Source organism: Zootoca vivipara, chromosome 2, assembly GCF_965207765.1.
Source record: "Zootoca vivipara chromosome 2, rZooViv2.hap1.1, whole genome shotgun sequence".
NCBI lineage: Eukaryota > Metazoa > Chordata > Lepidosauria > Squamata > Lacertidae > Zootoca > Zootoca vivipara.
The window spans coordinates 13,927,660-13,946,350 of NC_142584.1; the positions used below are offsets into that span (position 1 = coordinate 13,927,660).

General features: G+C 45.3%; 1 protein-coding gene and 1 long non-coding RNA gene across 2 annotated transcripts; one reads left to right on the forward strand and one right to left on the reverse strand.

Annotated features, from left to right (window-relative positions):
• Positions 1-1,257: 1,257 nt before the first annotated feature.
• LOC148686736 (uncharacterized) lies at positions 1,258-11,916 on the forward strand. The gene is made up of 3 exons (XR_015947953.1): positions 1,258-1,308; positions 7,722-7,823; positions 11,797-11,916. It is a non-coding gene; the product is annotated as an uncharacterized LOC148686736 (long non-coding RNA).
• On the reverse strand, positions 2,579-15,409 carry LOC148686737 (uncharacterized). Its single transcript, XM_088661350.1, has 6 exons — positions 15,283-15,409; positions 8,967-12,885; positions 7,728-7,920; positions 5,778-5,965; positions 4,492-4,680; positions 2,579-2,705 (listed from the first exon to the last, which is right to left on the reverse strand). The coding sequence occupies exons 1-6, from the start codon at positions 15,404-15,406 to the stop codon at positions 2,651-2,653; spliced, it is 4,668 nt and encodes a 1,555-aa protein (XP_088517476.1). The 5' UTR covers positions 15,407-15,409; the 3' UTR covers positions 2,579-2,650.
• Positions 15,410-18,691: the final 3,282 nt, after the last annotated feature.

An 18,691-nucleotide genomic window follows, 5' to 3' on the forward strand; every position in this document is an offset into this window, starting at 1 on the left:
CGAATGTTATTTTTGCAGCATGCGACGCCGTGTACTGCGACGGGCAAGTCGCCAGCCGAGCTGCTCTTAGGTAGAAGACTGGTAACGGTGCTGGATTATGTCCACCCAGATAAAATGCCAAACCGTAATTCAAGAGCAACCCCCCAGGCTGAGACTGACACAACAAGGTATCTCGCCCCTGAAGATCTGGTCTGGGTGAGGAACTATTCACGAGGTCCACGGTGGGTGGCTGGTGTGATCACCCGGGCTAGTGGACCTGTGTCCTATTATGTGACCTTGGAAAATGGGCAAGTTTGGAAGAGACATATAGATCAGCTGAGGCGCCGGGCGCTCAGCAGGGAGGAGTCAGATAATTCATCCCTGGCTAATGACGCACAGCTGCGAGACCAGAGTGAAAATGGTCCAGAGGTGCAGTCACCAGGGGCTTCAGCAAATGAACCAGGGTCTGCTAGTCCTCATGATGACGAGGTACAGGTCGGGGACCCTGAGATGTCTGGGACTCCATCTGTTCCTGATGAAACCCCTATAGCAGCCCCTCCACCACAGGTAACACCCAATCCAGAACCTGCAACACCTGTTGTCAGGAGATCAGGTAGAAGTTGTAGGACCCCACAGTACCTGAGGGATTACGTCTGCTGTGCTCACTAGGGGGGGAGGGGTGTTGTGTATTGAGTCAAAGGATTTTATATCTGTATTATTATTGTCTGTATTTGCATTAGGATAAAGTAACTGCCTTTTGGTCCCAGAGGGTACAGCTACTATTGGTTCATTTAAGCTGCTGTATTTGGATCCTCTGTCTTATTGGTTTCCTCCAAAAGGCAGCACTGTGATTGCGTGATATTGTTCCCTCCAAAATGTATCCCTTCCTAGCTAGTCCCCTGTCCCTATAAATGTAGCTTTCCTCTCCTCAGTCTTCAGTCTTGTTCACTTTAATAAAGAGCTGTTACTAGAGAACTGTCTCCAGCATGTTTTGTCAAGAGAGCTGAAATCACAAACCCCACGTCACAACAACACGGACCCGGGAAAGCTGGGCATTTCCCTTTTGGTGCTGAACGCGACTGGGCCTGTGGCTCCTTCTTCCTGCTAAGCTGAGCTCCAATTGTCCTACTATGTCAGAGCTACAATAGGGCTTAGTCACTCCATTTGTCAGCCTGCCTTGACAGACAGAGCCTTTAACTTTTGGCCTCTTTCAGAAGCAAATTCCTTGTGCGCTGCCTCAGAGGTGGAGTTTCCTGTAGGTTGGGAAACAAAGCTCTTGCGAAACGAACAAAGTATGGCTTGCTGGAGGCAACGGGTCCTGTGTGAATTGTAAGTGAAGTCATACTATTGCTCAGCAGACTCACAGATGGGGATATAACAGGTTGAGAGGGTGTTTGTTTATTATACCTTTTTTAATTTCACATGGAGGGTTGCATCCGATGCAAGTCACCCTATTAGTGCGCAACAGTCCATCTACTCCTCTGCCTGCTACACATGGCCACCAACTGGAATCTGCTCTACAGACACTTTCCCAGCTGCATTTTCACAGGTAGAGATGGATAGGTGACCAACCTTGTGTGTGAGCGAATAAGATAGCTTAAGAAAAGTTATCTGAAGTCCTAAATGTTATCTTCATACCAAAAATGTGGATCTGACTGCAAGATGGCAGTTCCCAGAAGGCCAGTGTGATGCACTCTGGGTAAAATATTGGATGAGTGGTTCCCAGTTGGGGGTCTGGGGACCCCCCGGGGGTCCGTGGAACACACCCAGGGGGGTCCACGGCACCATCCCCTGCCAGGGACTTGCTTATCTTGTTAATTGTTCAGTGAAAGCCACAGTAAAGATCCATGGATTATCCAGCCTCAGCTTGCGCCTGCTTGCTGGCAGGGGGAAAACCTGTGAAAGAGTTTACTGTATTGGATGGCAAGGGAGCTGGGATTGGGCACAAACCTCTGACACAGTTTCTTAGGGCTCTTGGGATTGGAGGGGGGGGCGTGGGGAGAGACACAGAGAGAGTGTGTGTGTTTGCTGCTCCATGGGGTGGATTCATGTGCTTGTTATCATTAAAAAAAAAATTTAAGGGATCCCTTCCCCTTGCTCTCTACGTATTAATTGAAAAGAACGTCTAACTGCTTTCAATGACTACCAAGTTTAAAGGACTCCCCCCACTGCTTGTGTGAACCTTTTCTGTGTGAATCTTGCCTTATGATATGAATTTGGGTTTCATGTCTCATCTTGGAAGTTCAACAGGGGAAAATAGCTAAGCAAATTGCCACTATGCTTAGCAGCAATGCTTTTGTTTAACCCCTGAAAAAGAGGACATATTCTAGAAAAAGAGGTCACATGGCAACCCTACATTTTCTGTAACAGAAGCAGCTGCTGGAGTTTTGCTATATATTATTTCAAACATGATGTTTTGCATGTAAAGTTTAGCTAGGTGTACTGGCTCAAAATGTCCTTTCTCTCACCAACAGTCCCACTTCTACCCAGAGTAAAAACATCAAGCATGACTTGTAGGACTCCCAATTTCACCCCTTTAGTGCCTAACAATACCAGATCACACATTCACACCTCAGATCTAGAATAAATTTGCTCCCAGTCAACCTGTGTTATAGATATATTACATATTGGATTAAATTACACACCGACACTGAATGAATTTCTATCTAAATTACAAATGCATAAAATTATATCCAGATAACTTCCACCTGGGAATGTTCTGAATCCTACAAGAGAAAAAAACAACAGCAGTTAATGGATAATATAAAATATTAACTATTTCATAACTATTAGATGCAGCTAACTTTGCAGTGAAAACCAAGGAAATACCTCTGTTTGGGAGGCAGCCTTAAAAACGTAGCAATGCCTTTAAGAAAAGGGATGAAACGGGTATCAATTTAAGCTAAGTTGAAAAACATCGAAAACGCTGTAGGCCTTGCTCACATATCACTTTAAACCATGGTTAAACTAAACTATGTTTAGTTTAGTTGTTTAGATGTTCGGGGACCCTGGTTGTTTGAGATTAATATTTGCTGATTGTTTGGGACTGCTAGTTGCTGAATTGTCACATGCTCCTAAAATTGTGGGTATTTCATTCCTCTCTTGCTAGTTTTGCTCATATTGTTTGGTTTAGCATTACATCCGAACCTGGGTTTGTGGGTTATTTTATTTCAAACAGTAACTGGCATTTGTTCTTGGCTTACCTCGCATGGTTTGGTTGGGGGGAAATACGGTGTATATATGGGAAAGCAAGAGTGCAGAATGGAGCTGAACACAGAAACAGTCATACAGTAATAACTTTGTGCTACTCAACAGTGACCTCTGTAGACTATTCTATGAAGTACCATAACTAGCTCAGACATTTTATAGGTTATCAAAATAAAAAAATTCCTTCAGTAGCACCTTAAAGACCAACTAAGTTTATATTTTGGTATGAGCTTTCGTGTGCATGCACACTTCTTCAGATACTGAAGAAGGTATCTGAAGAAGTGTGCATGCACACGAAAGCTCATACCAAAATATAAACTTAGTTGGTCTTTAAGGTGCTACTGAAGGAATTTTTTTATTTTGCTTCGACTCAGACCAACACGGCTACCCACCTGTAACTATAGGTTATCAAGTACTCCTTTATTTTCGGGGGACGGTTGTCAAAAAGTGATGTTATATACAGTACCAGTCACCAGATCACCTCAAAAAGTGTTGGTAACCGAGAAAAGAGGGTTAAACCCCTCCTTACACAACCCTCTCTCTATCCAGATTTTCAGCTTTTGTCTGACTGAGTCTGTACAAGAGGTGATGTCTCTAGCTGCTTCTCAATAAATCCGGTTGTGGACCTTATATTTTGTTTATTCTTTTAATAAAAGCAGCATTTCAGTATGCTGCCTTTCAAATGTGGGGCTGACCTAAACATTTGGTGCATTTATTTGATATTTTGTGTTAATGACTGATATGTGGCATTCATACTGATACTAACTATATACCGTGAATACTATAAAACCTGTCTTAAACAGCAATGAAAATAATTCACATATTTAGCCAGACTGTTAGCCTCTGGTGTGTGTTTGCAATTACAGTCTTCCCAACATGGTGTCCGCCATATCATTATTATTATTATTAGTATTATTAGTATTATTATACTCCCATCATTCCCAGCCAGCAAAGCCAATGGCCTGATTTGATGGGAAATGGAGTCCAACAACTTGTAGAGAAGTGTAGCATGCCACTCGGAAGCCTTCTAAAACAGTTGGACAGAGGTAGAATTAGACCTCCCCTTCAGGCAGAGTGGGACAGTTTGCCCCAGATGGCAGATTAATAAAGGATTTAAAAAAATTCCTAAACCTATTAAAAAGCAGCATAATGCCAGTAATTTAGTTTATTATTTTATTTTTACCCAATAATATTTTAAACTTTTGCACTGTATGAAAACACTTGAAAATCACAATGAATTATGGTCTTCTTTTATCATTCTGCTAGGAGGCAGAATAGAAATTCAAATAACGGAGGGCCACTTACCGAGTCTTGATATTTTGTAAGGGTTGCTTCCTAATGGAGGAAATGTCTAATTCCAAAAGTCTAGGGATATCCGGAAAGCCGCATGCCTCAGACCACATCAGAGACATAGGCTCTTTGGGTCCAAGGGGGATACTAAATTCCGTGATATCCGTCTTCCACAGGGATTCTATCTGTTCACCGCTTTGCTCCCTATTTAGAGGAGGAATGCCATTATACATCAAAGAAAGAAAACACTTTGAAGTAAGCCACTATCTTAAAGAAAAGTGCCAATCCAATCCTTATATTTCTAACATGCAACAAACGCCCTGAAGAGAAGAAAAACAAATGGGAAGTAATTTGAAATATAGTGATGATCAAGGGAGAGGGCATCTTCTGCTGTTTTTCTATCCTGGTTGTCCAACTTTTCCTGTCCTAAAATAGCTGTTGGGCTACCGTTTCATGTGTGTGTAATGGGTAATTTGGATCTCAGTAAGCCCAAACAGTCCAATGGGCTAGCTGTTTGATCAAGATCTGAAGAAGAAGCTGATTGACGCTGAGATTAGGAGACCCTCCTCTGTGAGGCTCTCTCTTGCCTTCCAAAAATTGGTTTTGTTTTGTTTTTTAAAGTAAAATATGTCCTTTTTTATTTTTTTAAAAAAAGAGGCTTCAGAGAGAGATTCTGGTTCTCTCTCTCTTTTGTATTCATAGAAGTGTGCATGCACACGAAAGCTCATACCAATGACAAACTTACTTGGTCTCTAAGGTGCTACTGGAAGGAATTTTTTAAATTTTTTAATTTTGTTCCGACTACGTCAGACCAATACAGCTACCTACCTGTAACATAGAACATTAGTTTTACATGGATTTGAAAGGTCTGTTGGGTTTTTGCCCTGGACCAAGATGATGAGCTATTTTGCCATTGAATAGAGTGTCATTTTAAAAATACTCCTTCCTTCTCCTAAGAAGTTGTAGTTAGGTTTCCTGACATAGGAAGGAATACCCTGGAGTGGTACATTAAAATCCCCTAGCGGTATAGTAGCTGCACTGGAAGAATGGCTTGCGTATGAGAAGGTTCAGGAAGAAAGCGTGCTTTCTGTGGCTGGTCGCGCAACACATTGTTGTAGCCCTGATACTTTATGTTGCACAACCAGGTTCCTGCTAGAGCATTAGTTGTGTGGATTCTCATATTCAGTTTTCATTTTTCATTTTCAATCTTTATTCTCGCCCTTACGCTAGTGCAGCATTGAATCGGGCTACAGAGACTGCAATCTCATGGGAGCTCCCTCCAAGAACCTATTATACTGTACCTGATTGTAGCTGAAAATGTTAAATCTTGTTGTTTCTTTGCACGAACCAGGGGGCCTGGGTGGGTTCTGGGCTTCAGGAAGACAGGTCCAATGTTGGGCACATGAATGCTCTCCTTCTTTGTTCTATCTCCTGCTTTGATCAACAAGGGGCATGGGTTGGTAAGTTGGAGTTTGGCGCTCAAGCGGAGCTGGAAGAAGGGCAGAGAGAAAGAGCAGTCAGTTGCCTGATGCAGACAATGGTTTAGGGAAGGATCTACCATGCAGCCGGAGGAATGGGGCAAAGGGAGGATTGGGAGACAGAAGCCATCTTACTAATGTTGCTCAAAATACGAGACCGCCAAACAAAGCTCTGCTATTTTCTTGCCCCTGGTTTTCAACATCGTGATATATCACTAGCTAAACATCATGATATATCGTGATGCCGGAAATAAGGATGGAGCTATGCAGAGGCATTGGCTGGCTTCACGGTTTTTCCTGCATCGTGATTTTTGCCTGCTCTTGTGATTCGCTGCCCACTGCAGGAGGCAGGGCAGAGTTAAGCTGGCAGACTTAACAGCATGGGCGTAGGCAGGGGGGCAGGAGGGGGCAATTGCCCCCCCTAGAAGCAGGGCCGCTGGCCAGCCTGCCCCACTGCCCACCCGGTGCCGTCTCCCTTCTCCCTGGCTGGCTGTGGAGCGGGCGGAGGGAAAGCCAGGCAACCGCTTTGCGCGGCTCTGGGACTTTCCCTCCACCTGCCCCGGCGATTGCAGAGGGGGAGGAGGGGATCAGAGCAGCCCGATTTTGGGCTGATCCTGGCTCCCCCTCGCCCCTGCCGATCGCGGAGGGGGAGAAGGGAGTCGGAGCAGCCCGAAATCGGGCTGCTCCGATCCCCTCCTCCCCCTCCGCCATCGCCGGGGCGGGAGGAGGGAAAGCTGGCAAGGGAAAAGGGAGCTTTCCTTGCCCCGCTGTGGCCTCTCCCCCGCCCCTTGGCCCCGCCCCTTGGCCCGCCCCTTGCCTCCCCTGATTTTCATCCTGGCTATGCCCCTGCTTAACAGGCTGCAGGAATTGAGAGAAGCATTAGCTGGCTTCACAGTTTCCCACACATTGTGATTTTTGCATCACACACACACACACACACACACACACACACACACACACACACCATGATTTGTTGATATATTACCAGGTTGAAAACTATGAAACCAATATCACGATATGGATTTCAAACCAGTTTTGGATGATATATCAATATATCTCAATATATACTCAGCCCTACCCTTCTCCCTGTATGTGGGATAGAGAATAAGATTTGTTTCAGACCATAGACTGAACCGTGGGCTCAAGCACTCACCAAGGAGGTATACTTCCCCCTCTGTGACTTCAGTGGAGAGTTGGTGTGCACAGAACGTCAGTTCCCCATGCCAAAATTATAGATTCTGATTTTCCGGCAAATACAAAGTGAGTTTCCCAAACCCACTGTGACTGCATCACAAAGCAGAAACTCCCCCCTCTATGTAAGTGGGAGCCATCATCACACAGTGAGTACCCTTCCCCCTGCTGCCACTGTCCGCTACTGATGTAGATTTGGTGGCGAAACTCACTATTCATGCAGTGAGTTGCTCACAAGGGATAGGAGACACAGTGGAGACCGCCTTCCCAACCTGACCCTTCCAGAAAAGAGGAGTTGAGGGAGGTTGCAGCTCAGACGGTGTGTGTGTGTGTGTGTGTGTGTGTGTGTGTGTGTGTGTGTGTGTGGAGATTCACTTGGGACAATGCCATTATCCAAGAGGCTGGGTTCTATAGCCTCTCTCTGTAAAGATTGAAATGAAAAAAGACAGTAAGAGAAACTTATCCTTGTCTTTATACTTTCCTGGGCAACCAGCCGGGAGCCGCTGACAGCATCCTGACATGGGCTGAAAGTAAAACACAGAACAACTCTGAGTTGTGAACCCTTCATTCTCCTAGGCTCACCTGAGCAAACAAGGCAATCATCCTTTGAAGGCAGCGTCGACGTTGCTTCTCTGCAATCATCTGTTTAAGAGTCCAGTGTCCCATAACTCTTTTCTGGTGAGCATCTAGATTGTCTACCATCTTGTACAAAAGCTGCATTCTAACACCATCCTTGGCTTCTTTGGCAGCCTCCAACCGAATAAGTAAAGTTTCTCTGTAAATGAAGGGCAGGAGGAATATAAATGTGGATAAAACTTTCCTTTAGTACAAAGAAAGCCCAGCAGCTTAGTCCTTAGTCCTCATGCCTGAGGGCCCATTCTGGTTCTCTCAGCCTCTCTACCTGGCATTTGGAACCGCTTATGGATGACCTGGCTATTGAACATTCATCCTGATTGTGCTGCAAGCAGATGAGATGGTGCTGGCTGTTTAATAAGCATTCATTCTTATTAAAGGAAGCAGGTAGCGCTGTGGTCTAAACCATTGAGCCTCTTAGGCTTGCCGATCGGAAGGTCGGAGGCTCAAATTCCTGCGACAGAGTGAGTTCCCGTTGCTCTGAACCAGCTCCTGCCAACCTAGCAGTTTGAAAGCACGCCAGTGCAAGTAGATAAATAGGTACCACTGTGGCAGGAAGGTAAATGGCATTTCCGTGCACTCTGCCTTCTGTCACAGTGTCCCATTGCGTCAGAAGCCGTTTAGTCATGCTGGCCACATGACCCGGAAAGCTGTCTGTGGACAAACACCGGCTCCCTTGGCCTGAAAAGCGAGATGAGCGCCGCACCCCATAGTTGCCTTTGACTAGACTTAACCGTCCAGGGGTCCTTTACCTTTACCTCATTCTTATTGTTTTCGGGGAAGTAAGGTGACATTGCATCAAAGCAAGTGTTATCTCCCCCCCCCCACAGTTTCCAGTATATTTTCCTGCAACTTTCCTTTGCAAAACTACCCAGTCAACTGTGGTCACAGAAACTGAATTTACTGTTTGTGGCTCAATCCCACCCCAAAACAGTGACAGTCCGGAAGTGTCCTAGGATTTCTCCCAGGCCACACCTCTTCTCCCCAGGCCATAGCCCACCTTGGTCTTGCTCCATGTCCTCCTCGAGTGTATGGTAACAGTTTGGGAAAACTATAATGAATTTTTTTTTAGATTGTTCTTAAAATTATATACATGTGACAACAGCACATCCTTCCAACTGTCCACCTGATAGATGGATGACTAGTTCGAAGGTTCCCAGTAGCTTCACATAAGATTTTTAGTCTCACCTGACCTGCTGGAAATGGCAGAATGTGATGTATTTCCGGAAGAGCAAACCCAGCCTTTCCACATTGCTGTGCAATGCTTGCTTGATTATCCCTTTGGTGAGGGTGTATAGTTCCGGGGAGATGCCAGCCTTCCGGACAGCTTCCCCCAACACCTCCAGGTTTCTCCTCTGAGCTTCCACATTTATCCAGTAACGCTTCTCTGTGGTGCCGGGTGCAGCAAACTCCTCCGCTTTGGTGAACAGCCTTGGGAACCAAGTCCTCTCCAGCTCATAGGTATCATCATCAAACTGTGAACTAGGCAGGGGGCTGAGCAGGGGGCTAGGAGAAGCGTGCCTTTCTTTAGGGGTGGAAGCAATCTTATATTGCATGGAAAAATGATCCAGAATTGAACCTTCCACCACTTTCAGCTTGGGAAGCAGGGACTTTTCTTCCTTCTTCATCTGCTGCTGCTGCATCTTCACTTTCTGCACTTGCATCCGCTGCATCTGCATCTGATGGCGCCAGCGGAGCAGCTGCTGTTGCCAGCGCATCTCCCAAAGGCGCTCCATCTCCTCCAGCTTCTCCTTCTGCTCCTGCAGCTGCCGCATGTTCCTCTCCTCCTGCTCCTGCTGCTCTTTCCGCAGGACCTCCATCTGCTGCTCCTGCAGCTCCAGCTGCTCCTGCCACTGGCTCCTCTTCCTCTCCTGCTCCCTGTCCTCCTCTTGCCAGAGGAGCTGTTGCTTCTCGTGCCGCTCCTTCAGCTGGCTCCAGTGCCACTGTTCCTCTGCTTGCTTTCCTCGCAGCACCAGCAGCTCCTTTTTCTCCAGCTGCAGCTGCTCAACCGCCTTCTGCAACAGGTCCTGCTGCTCCTTCTGCTGCTCCCGCTGCCTGGTCCAGAATTGCTCCTGCTCCTCATTCTGCTGCTGCAGGAGCTGCCAGCGCTCAGCCTGCACCTGCCACATGCGCTCCTGCTCCTTCTGCTGCTCCTTCTCCTGCTCCCACTGCTGCCGCTGCCCCTCACACAACTCCTGCCAATGCAGCTGGATTTCTTGTTCCTCTTCCAGCCTGTGGCGTTCCTCCTGCAGCCGGGACTGTTCTTCATGCAGCCGCTGCTTCTCCTCCTGCAGCTGCTCCTGGATTTGCAAGTACCAAAGTTGCTTTTCTCTACTGAGCTCCTGTGAGCTATCACTTTTCAAATCGGATTTGCTCTCTTTCTGCCATGGCCCTTTTCCTTTCTGGGCACGCTTAAGTTTTTCTGCGGAAGATTGTTTTGCCACTTCCTTTTCCATTTCCTGCCATGAGACCTTGGCTTGCACATCTGTTTCATCAGGCTGACGTTCTAGAGGTTGTTCTCCTTCCATGGGATGTGAAACCTTGGCCAAGTCTTCTTCCTCCACTTGCAACTGGGGCTCCTTCTGGTCTCTCCGCAACTCTTCTTCTTTCTGCTCTTCTTTTTCTTTTTCTTTTTCTTTTTCTTTGTCTTTTTCTTTGTCTTTGTCTTTTTCTTTTTCTTTTTCTTTGTCTTTGTCTTTTTCTTTTTCCGCCTTTGTCTTTCTTTGATGTCGCTGTGACTTGAAGGACGAGGGCTGTCCTGGTGTCATTTCTTGTTCCCATTCCGTCCCAGAGCTGAAAGAGCTGCTTGAAGACTCCTGGGACACCACAGGACTGCTAAAGGAAAAAGTTGGAAGTTTGATTCCCTTCCCATCTTCCTCTTCCAACTCACCCTCTGTGCCCTCTGTGCCCTCTGTGCTCCTTGCAAACCTCTGTTTCTTCTGTCCAGCAGATACTTTCTGCTTTAGCAGGATGCATTCATCCAGTTTTCTGTCTATTGCCTCAGAGATCTCTTCTCTTAGTGTGTGTGTGGGCTGGGTTTTTACTGACGGCTTCCAGCTGCCTGAGAGACTCCTCTTTAACTTCTCTATCTTCTCATCTAAGCAAACAAGGATGACCTCCTGAAATTCTTGCAGCTCAGAGCTTGTACCCTGTCCAGGGAGTTCTTCAACAATTGAGTATTTTTGCCTTTTCTGCACAAATGCAGAAGGCAACATGGGGATTTCGACAGTGAATAGTGCATCCTCCTGGTCTACGGGGCTGCCTCCAGCCTCCTCTGCTGGACCACTGACACGGCTTTCAGGCACTTCTCCTGGAATATCGCCACGACTTTCGGGCTTCTCTTCCTGCATTGTGTCTTGATAGGTTGCATCCAATTCCTCAAAAATGCGTTTGAGAGCCTCTGCATCTAACACACCACCTCTCTCGCTGGCAAGCTCTTGCAGCTTTTTGCCTAAACCACGGATGACATCTCCTGTCTTCTCTGCCCGCTTTGGCTGTGGCACACCTGCTGGGCCGCTTCTGCTGGGCCGCTTCTTCCCTTTAGGCCTGTCTACTGTTTCATAGCTTGATTCCTCGGCTTCTTCTGCTTGTGGTGATGAGCTTTCCCCTGGGACCTCTGCATCCTCCTCCTTCTGGACACCTGGAGCTGCCCCAGGCTCTTGAGTTGACTCGTCGTCGTCAAACTTCACCACCTTTCTGTCTTTGACGTCCTTTACCAATTGCCCCGCAGTCTTTTTCATGGAGAACTTGCGCTTTGTTGCGGGGCTTGGGGATCCTCCTGCTGGCTCTTGGGACGATTCTTCGAGTTCCGCTTCACTGACACTCTCGCTGATGACCTGTTTGAGAATGGGCTTAGGGGGAAGGCCTTCAGCTGACTGTTGGGCAGGTAGCTCCCCTTCAGATTCTTGGGACCTTTTGCCAGACAATTTCTGTGGCGACGGTGTTTTCAAAAGGGCTGTTTGTATTTTTTTCCATGAAGCTGCCTTTGACAACCGTTTCTTTCCTGCAAATTTACTAGGTGCTGTTGTTGCTGTTCCTTTTTCAATGTCTCCTGTTTCATCGGACGATACCTGTGATGGTATCTGCGACAGCTCGGAAGATACCTGTGACAGGTCTGAGGATGTTGGGCCTGCAACTGTCAGTCGTGATGTATCCTGCAGGTCCAGTCTAGTTCTGCTGTCCCGAGCTTTTACTGAAATAAGCGTCACGGGTACTTCTTCATCGGAAGGTGTTGCTTGATCCTTGTCAGCGTCAAGGGTTTCAGCCGTGGGTTTCTGCTGGCTGGGTGACTCATCAAATGTGCCCCCTTCTTCAGCTTCCACCCTTCTCATTCCTGCAGGCTCAGTGTGGCGTTTTGTACTCTCCTCATAAGTGCCCTTTCCTTCAACTTTCATACTTCTCATTCCTGCAAGCTCAGCGTGAAGTTTCATATATCTCTCATCTTTTACTTCTTTCTCACCCTTTATTTCCTTCTCACCCTTGATTTCTTTCTCACCCTTGATTTCCTTCTCACCCTTGATTTCTTTCTCATCCGTGATTTCTTTCTGACTGATTTCCTTTACATCCTTCATACTCCCTGCAGAAAGTTTCTCAGGAAGCCTACTTACAACAGGTCTGAGGGAGGCTTGGCGTGCCTCCGTTGCCTTCTCATTTGCCTCCTGCAGCTCCTTGTGCAATGCTTCATTAGTAATCATGAGTGTCTTGCACATCTCTTCAATGTGGTGGACTTGAATTTCCATTGCTGTTTTCCTCTCCAGGGCCATTCGCAGCTCCCTTTGCAGAATTCCAACTTTTTTGTCTGGCTGCTTGCTTTCCAAGGCACTCTCGGTTTCACACTTGATTTTAAGGCTGCGATACTGCTTCCCTAGAAGGCTGTAGGCCTTACCTAGGTTAGCTACCATGGTTACAATGTACTTGACTGCGGGATGCTCTACTTTCAAAAAAGTTGGCGAATCTACCATTTCTTGCATCATGCTGTTGAGCTCATTAGTGCGGCTGAATGTAAGAGGGTCGTCGTCTAACATCCGCTCTGCTGTCATAGGCTCCCCTTCCTGGGGCGCATCGGCTACTTTGTCTCTCCATGCTTTAAACATGGCATTTCTGTGACCTGAAATAATTGAAGAGATAACAAGAAGGCATCAGACTATACACAAAGTAAAATTAGCCCAGTGATAAAGTACCTCCGGAACAGGAATTGTTGCACAGTGTCACTGTGAACTTCCGTATAAATCAAGGGCGGATCTACACTCATGTTTTTTAACGTTAAAAAAGAGTTAAAGAATGATAACCATATAGTCACAAGACATTCTTTTCTTTAACATTCATAATGCGTTATAAAAATGTGACACTGCAAAGCAACCAGAAATCAGGGAGACAGCGGGGAAAGAAAGCAAAACGAAAACCAACGGGGACGTTTCCTGTCTTGACGTTCCAGAATGATATTTCTAATATCGTTCTAATAATGAAAAGGCGAGTGTAGATCCAGCCCAATAAAACTCTGTGTGCTGTCCTAAATGTAACAAACATGCTTGCAATCAGTCATGTCCATAAGTGAGTGCAATCAGATCATTCAAGGAGACCCATAGTTTAATAAGGCACTTGAGGCCTCCAGAATAAACCAGAAGTATGACTCATGTCAACAAGATATTTTGCCTTCAGTGTTGCGGGCCCAGCTCTGCTAAATTCTCTCCCCCTAGAAGTTAGACAGGCACCATCTTTGCTGAGTTTCAGGTGCCTAGTTTAAACCATTTTATTTCAGGAAGCCCTTCCTTCATGGATATTTCTCTGCCACGTTTTAATGTTTCTCATGTTCTTGTTTAAATTCTTGACATTTTAAGTTTCAGAGATTTAAGTTCATGTTTCAAATTTTGTATATTCTAAATTTTTATACTTGTAAGTCGCTTTGAGACAGTGAAAAGCAGGCTATATAGATAGATAAATATTTATTTATCTAAAGTAGATGGACAGACATTTTGGGGAAGCAAAATCTCCTCGGAAATAGGCCCCCAAACACTGTCAACCAATAAGAGGAGCAGACAGCTGGCACAGACCATCAAGAGAGCAGGGGATGAGACAGACCCTTAAACTAATATGCCACTGACACACACAAAATGAACAAGGCTTGCAGCTCTACCTTGCAACTGTCTTTATCTCTTCTCTTTCCCTCTAAAACCCCTAGCAACTGCCCCACCCTATGTCAACTCTGATGCTGGCTTAATTGTCCAAGATGACGGAGTTTACTGCTGGGTTCCGACACAGGTTCCTTGAGTTTGGGTGTGCTGTTTGGTTTATTGGTACTTTGATTTATTTCAAGCCAAACGTATGTTGGAGTTTTTGCAGTTAAACCTAACAATGCATATCTATGCTAGTTGGTAACTGAAGGAGTTAAGGACCACAGAATTGTAAATTTCTAGAGCAGATACAGCTAGGTCACACACCCCTCAACTCTGGGGAGGGAGGAAGTACTGTCAGTTTCCTGTTCCTCTGCCTTCCCTTTCTCTTCATTTGAACCATGTAAGCTGAGCTCATGCATGATGCTGGAGCTCCCTAGCCCAAACTGTTGTTGCTTTTATTTTATGTACTTTGTGTTTTTATATTCTGATTTTATCCCGTGAACTGCCCTGAGACTTGCAGCTGTAGGGCAGTATAATGACGACGACAACAACAACAACACTCCAAGCTTGAAGCGTTTTTTTGTATTTTGCAACCAATAATATATTGCCTGTGCTGTTTCTGCTGTAGCACTGAATGATGAATGAGTGAGACTTATGATTGATGTAAGTAAAGTATTTAAACTTATTCAAAGTTGCAGTGTATTTACTCCAAGATGGGTAGAAGCAGGGGAGCTCAATTGTAAGTGCTTAATATTGGGATATTTAAAGTTCTAACAACCTCTATTTCCCATGCTTACAAATGCTACATAGATCTGTGTTTTAAGTTATGCTAGGGGCTGCTTTAAAGGACCCAGGTGGCACTGTGGTTAAACCACTGAGCCTAGGGCTTGCTGATCAGAAGGTCGGCGGTTCGAATCCCTGTGACGAGGTGAGCTCCCGTTGCTTGGTCCCAGCTCCTGCCAACCTAGCAGTTCGAAAACACGTCAAAATGCAAGTAGATAAATAGGAACCGCTACAGCGGGAAGGTAAACGGCGTTTCCATGTGCTGCTCTGGTTTGCCAGAAGCAGCTTTGTCATGCTGGCCACATGACCTGGAAGCTATACGCCGGCTCCCTCGGCCAATAATGCGAGATGAGCGCGCAACCCCAGAGTCGGTCACGACTGGACCTAATGGTCAGGGGTCCCTTTACCTTTACCTTTAGGGGCTGCTTTAGCTAAAGTCAAGCCCTGCAGGTTGTTTTTTTTTAAAAAAAGCTGTTTTTTCTTTGTAGTTCCCCACACATGTGGGACTTTGGATTAACTGGTATTCCCCAGTTATCTCCCAACATTATGGACCTCTGCTTCCCGATGAGGCAACCTCTTTCTCTAACAGATTCATTTCATTTAGGTACCTGACTTCCGTCTTGACTTAGCTTTCCCTTCTAAAAGTGGGCGGCATAGTCTGATTAGACGCTGAATATTTGAGTCAATCGTACTGATAAAATTCTCGACTTTCTCCTCCATCTCGTCAATCATGTCCTTAGTAGGAAGGACTTTTTCTTCTCGTTCAACCACTTTCAGCATTTCATCTGGAAATAATGTTTAAACCCAAGGTGAGGCAAGATGGAAACACCCGTGATGTAAAATGAGAAGCTGCCCTTTTAACAATCTCCAGTTTAGCCATCGAATGAACAGAGATTTAACTAGTCAAATACTATCACCAATGCCTTGCTTTCTCAGGAAACCAGTCTGCTATAGCCATATCTTTGCATGCAGAAAGGCACCAAGGAGGTTCAGTCCTGGTTTAAAAGATGAGGAAGTTAGTGCTGAGAAATACTTCTCTGCCTGAATCCTGGAGTGTCACAGCTGGCTTAAGTAGCCATTATTGGGCTAGTTCAGTGTTCTTTTGTGACTTTTAAAACTCTACAAAGTGGGAAGTCTTTGGTCTTGTCAGATCCCTTCCCCCACTTTTTAAACTAGAACCCCAAGATCTAACAACCAGAACTAAATGCAAAAGACACACGATTAGAACTAAATAACAGAGGTTTCTTTCCGAGCATACTCTGAGCCACTCTGGGTACATTTGTTTTCAGTACAATTACCAGGACTGGAGTGGACTAAGCCCATAGCCCTTTCGCACAAAAGTCTACTCCTGGTTAGTTTTAATTTTCAACAGCCCAATTTAGGAGAGGGAAAGCCATTTTGTTGTTGCTATTATAAACCAAGTGGGAGCTATAAAACCTTGCGGCAAGTCACCCACAGGTATATAAGCAGATCTCGATTTTTGCACACACTTACGATTGGAGAATTTCATCCCAAAATTCAGACAAGTGACAATTTGGAAAGACAGAAATACTCCAGTACAGTGGTACCTCTGGTTACGAACTTAATTTGTTCAGGAGGTTCGTTCTTAACCTGAAACCATTCTTAACCTGAGGTACCACTTTAGCTAATGGGGCCTTCTGCTGCCGCTGGGCTGCCGGCACGCGATTTCTGTTCTCATCCTGAGGTAAACTTCTTAACCCAAGGTACTACTTCTGGGTTAGAGGAGTCTGTAACCCGAAGTGTTTGTAACCTGAGGTACCATTGTACATGTAATGGTTTGTGCAGGTTGGTTCACATGTTAATGTCAACTGAATGTACAGTGGTAACTCGGGTTAAGTAACAAATTTGTTCCAGAAGTCCGTACTTAAACTGAATCGTACTTAAACTGAAGCGAACTTTCCCATTGAAAGTACGTAATGGAAAGTGGATTAATCCATTCCAGACGATGAAAAACACCCCCTAAAACAGCAATTTAACACGAATTTTACTGTCTAATGAGACCATTGATCCACAAAATGAAGGCAATAATCAATGGACTGTACTATAAAATAAAGAAGACAGTACAGTGGTACCTCGGGTTAAGTACTTAATTGATTCCAGGGTGCCATTCGCACCCCGAAAAGTACTTAATCCAAGTGGCGATAGCGCGCATGCGCAAAGCGCTGATAGAGCACTTCTGTGCATGCGTGAAGCGTGCAGATCGCTTCTGCGCATGCGTGAAGTGCGCACATCGCTTCTGTGCATGCGCGTGCAGTGGTACCCGGAAGTAAACACTTCCAGGTCCGCGGAGTACTTAAACTGAAAGTACTCAAACCGAAGCGTACTTAAACCGAGGTATGACTGTATTCTTCCTCTTTACTAGCTAAGGGTGCCTATCCTCTAATCCTTTTCAAAATTGTGACATTTTCGAAGGCTTCGAAGGCTTCAATTCTATAGTTTTGGGTAACTTGTTCAGACATTACTATTCCACGGGACATTTGGCATTTAGGGCATTTGGTTTTTTGGTAACCTTGTTTCTCCAGCGGCTTTCCCCCTTTTAAATGCACTTTGTGATTGTGAGTGTTTCACTGTTAGCTCGCTGTCATACAAACACACACAGTATGAACTTTTTTCCTATCCCACGTGTGTTGACAGCAACTTAAGATTCTTTGCTCCAATACCCTTTTCTAGCTTTCTAGAACATGGGCAGCCAAACTAAGGCCCAGGGGCCTGATCCAGCCCAATCGCCTTCTCAATCCGGCCCATCAGCGTGTTTTTACATGAGTAGAATGTATCCTTTTATTTAAAATTCATCTCTGGGTTATTTGTGGTGAACAGGAATTCGTTCATTCCCCCCCTCCCAAAAAAATACAGTCTGGCCCCCCACAAGGTCTGAGGGACAGTGGACCGGCCCCCTGCTGAAAAGGTTTGCTGACCCCTGTTCTAGAAGATGGCACCTGCCACAGTATACCCTCCCATTTCCACCACCATGGAACTAACACCAGAATGTTAGCGCTTCCTGCACTGCCTTTAATTCCTGTATTTTGAAGACACTCTCATCTAGCCCATCATCAATTCCATCCAAAAAACGAGCCCGGCGGTTTGTTTCCTCCCAGGTTTGTGAATGGTGGTACGCCTTTTCAATCTCAGGATCGATCCCATCATCCTTTTTGTAGTGCTCATAGGTCCGATTCACATTGTCCAGAATGCGAAACAGCTTCTTAGAAACATCCTGAAAGCACAGAATTACAATGGATGTGAGGGCAGGACATAATTCAGAAGTGTTTCAGGAGCCCGCTTCTTGGGTTGTGTATATCCTTCCCTGCCCCTGACTGAGCCACCCTTGTTGCATTTGCTGGAAGCATTACAGGAAGCCATGCTCATTGAGTCTGGCTACATAGTAATGGACCTTAAACAACCTGTGGTGTTAGTAAATGTTTCACGCTGATCAAGAGTGCCAACTTGAATAAAATATGGGGGAAGCCCAGGTAAGCTCCGCCATGCATAATCGACCACATGACATGGTGCACCCACACCATTTGAATGACACTGGTCCATCAACGTTGGGGGTCCCCAGCTCCCTCGAATATTTTAGGGGGTGCGCGAAGACCTCTCTGCCCCTATCAGTTGGCTCCTATAACTCTGATTTTATCGTGGTATGTGTTATTTTTAGCACACTACCTGGTGGGTACAGTAAGGAGATATTAATCAGTCTTAATAAAAAAAGTTAGTGGATTATTAAAATATATATACTATAATCAAATGAAATCGCAGGCAGGGTTCGAGTTAAAGGCAGAGGAAGAAAAATGAAAAAGACCTAATTGTAATAGAGAAACTTTGTGTAACAGATAAAGATAAAAAGAAAAGGTAGAAAATGTTTGAGTAAAAGCACTGGGAAGTCAATTTTTGAAGCAAGGTAACTCTTTGATATTAATATTATTGTGAAAATGTTTGAAACATTTGCTAAAAATTATATAATGATTAAGCAATTAATTATGGACTTGTGCTTTAAAAGAC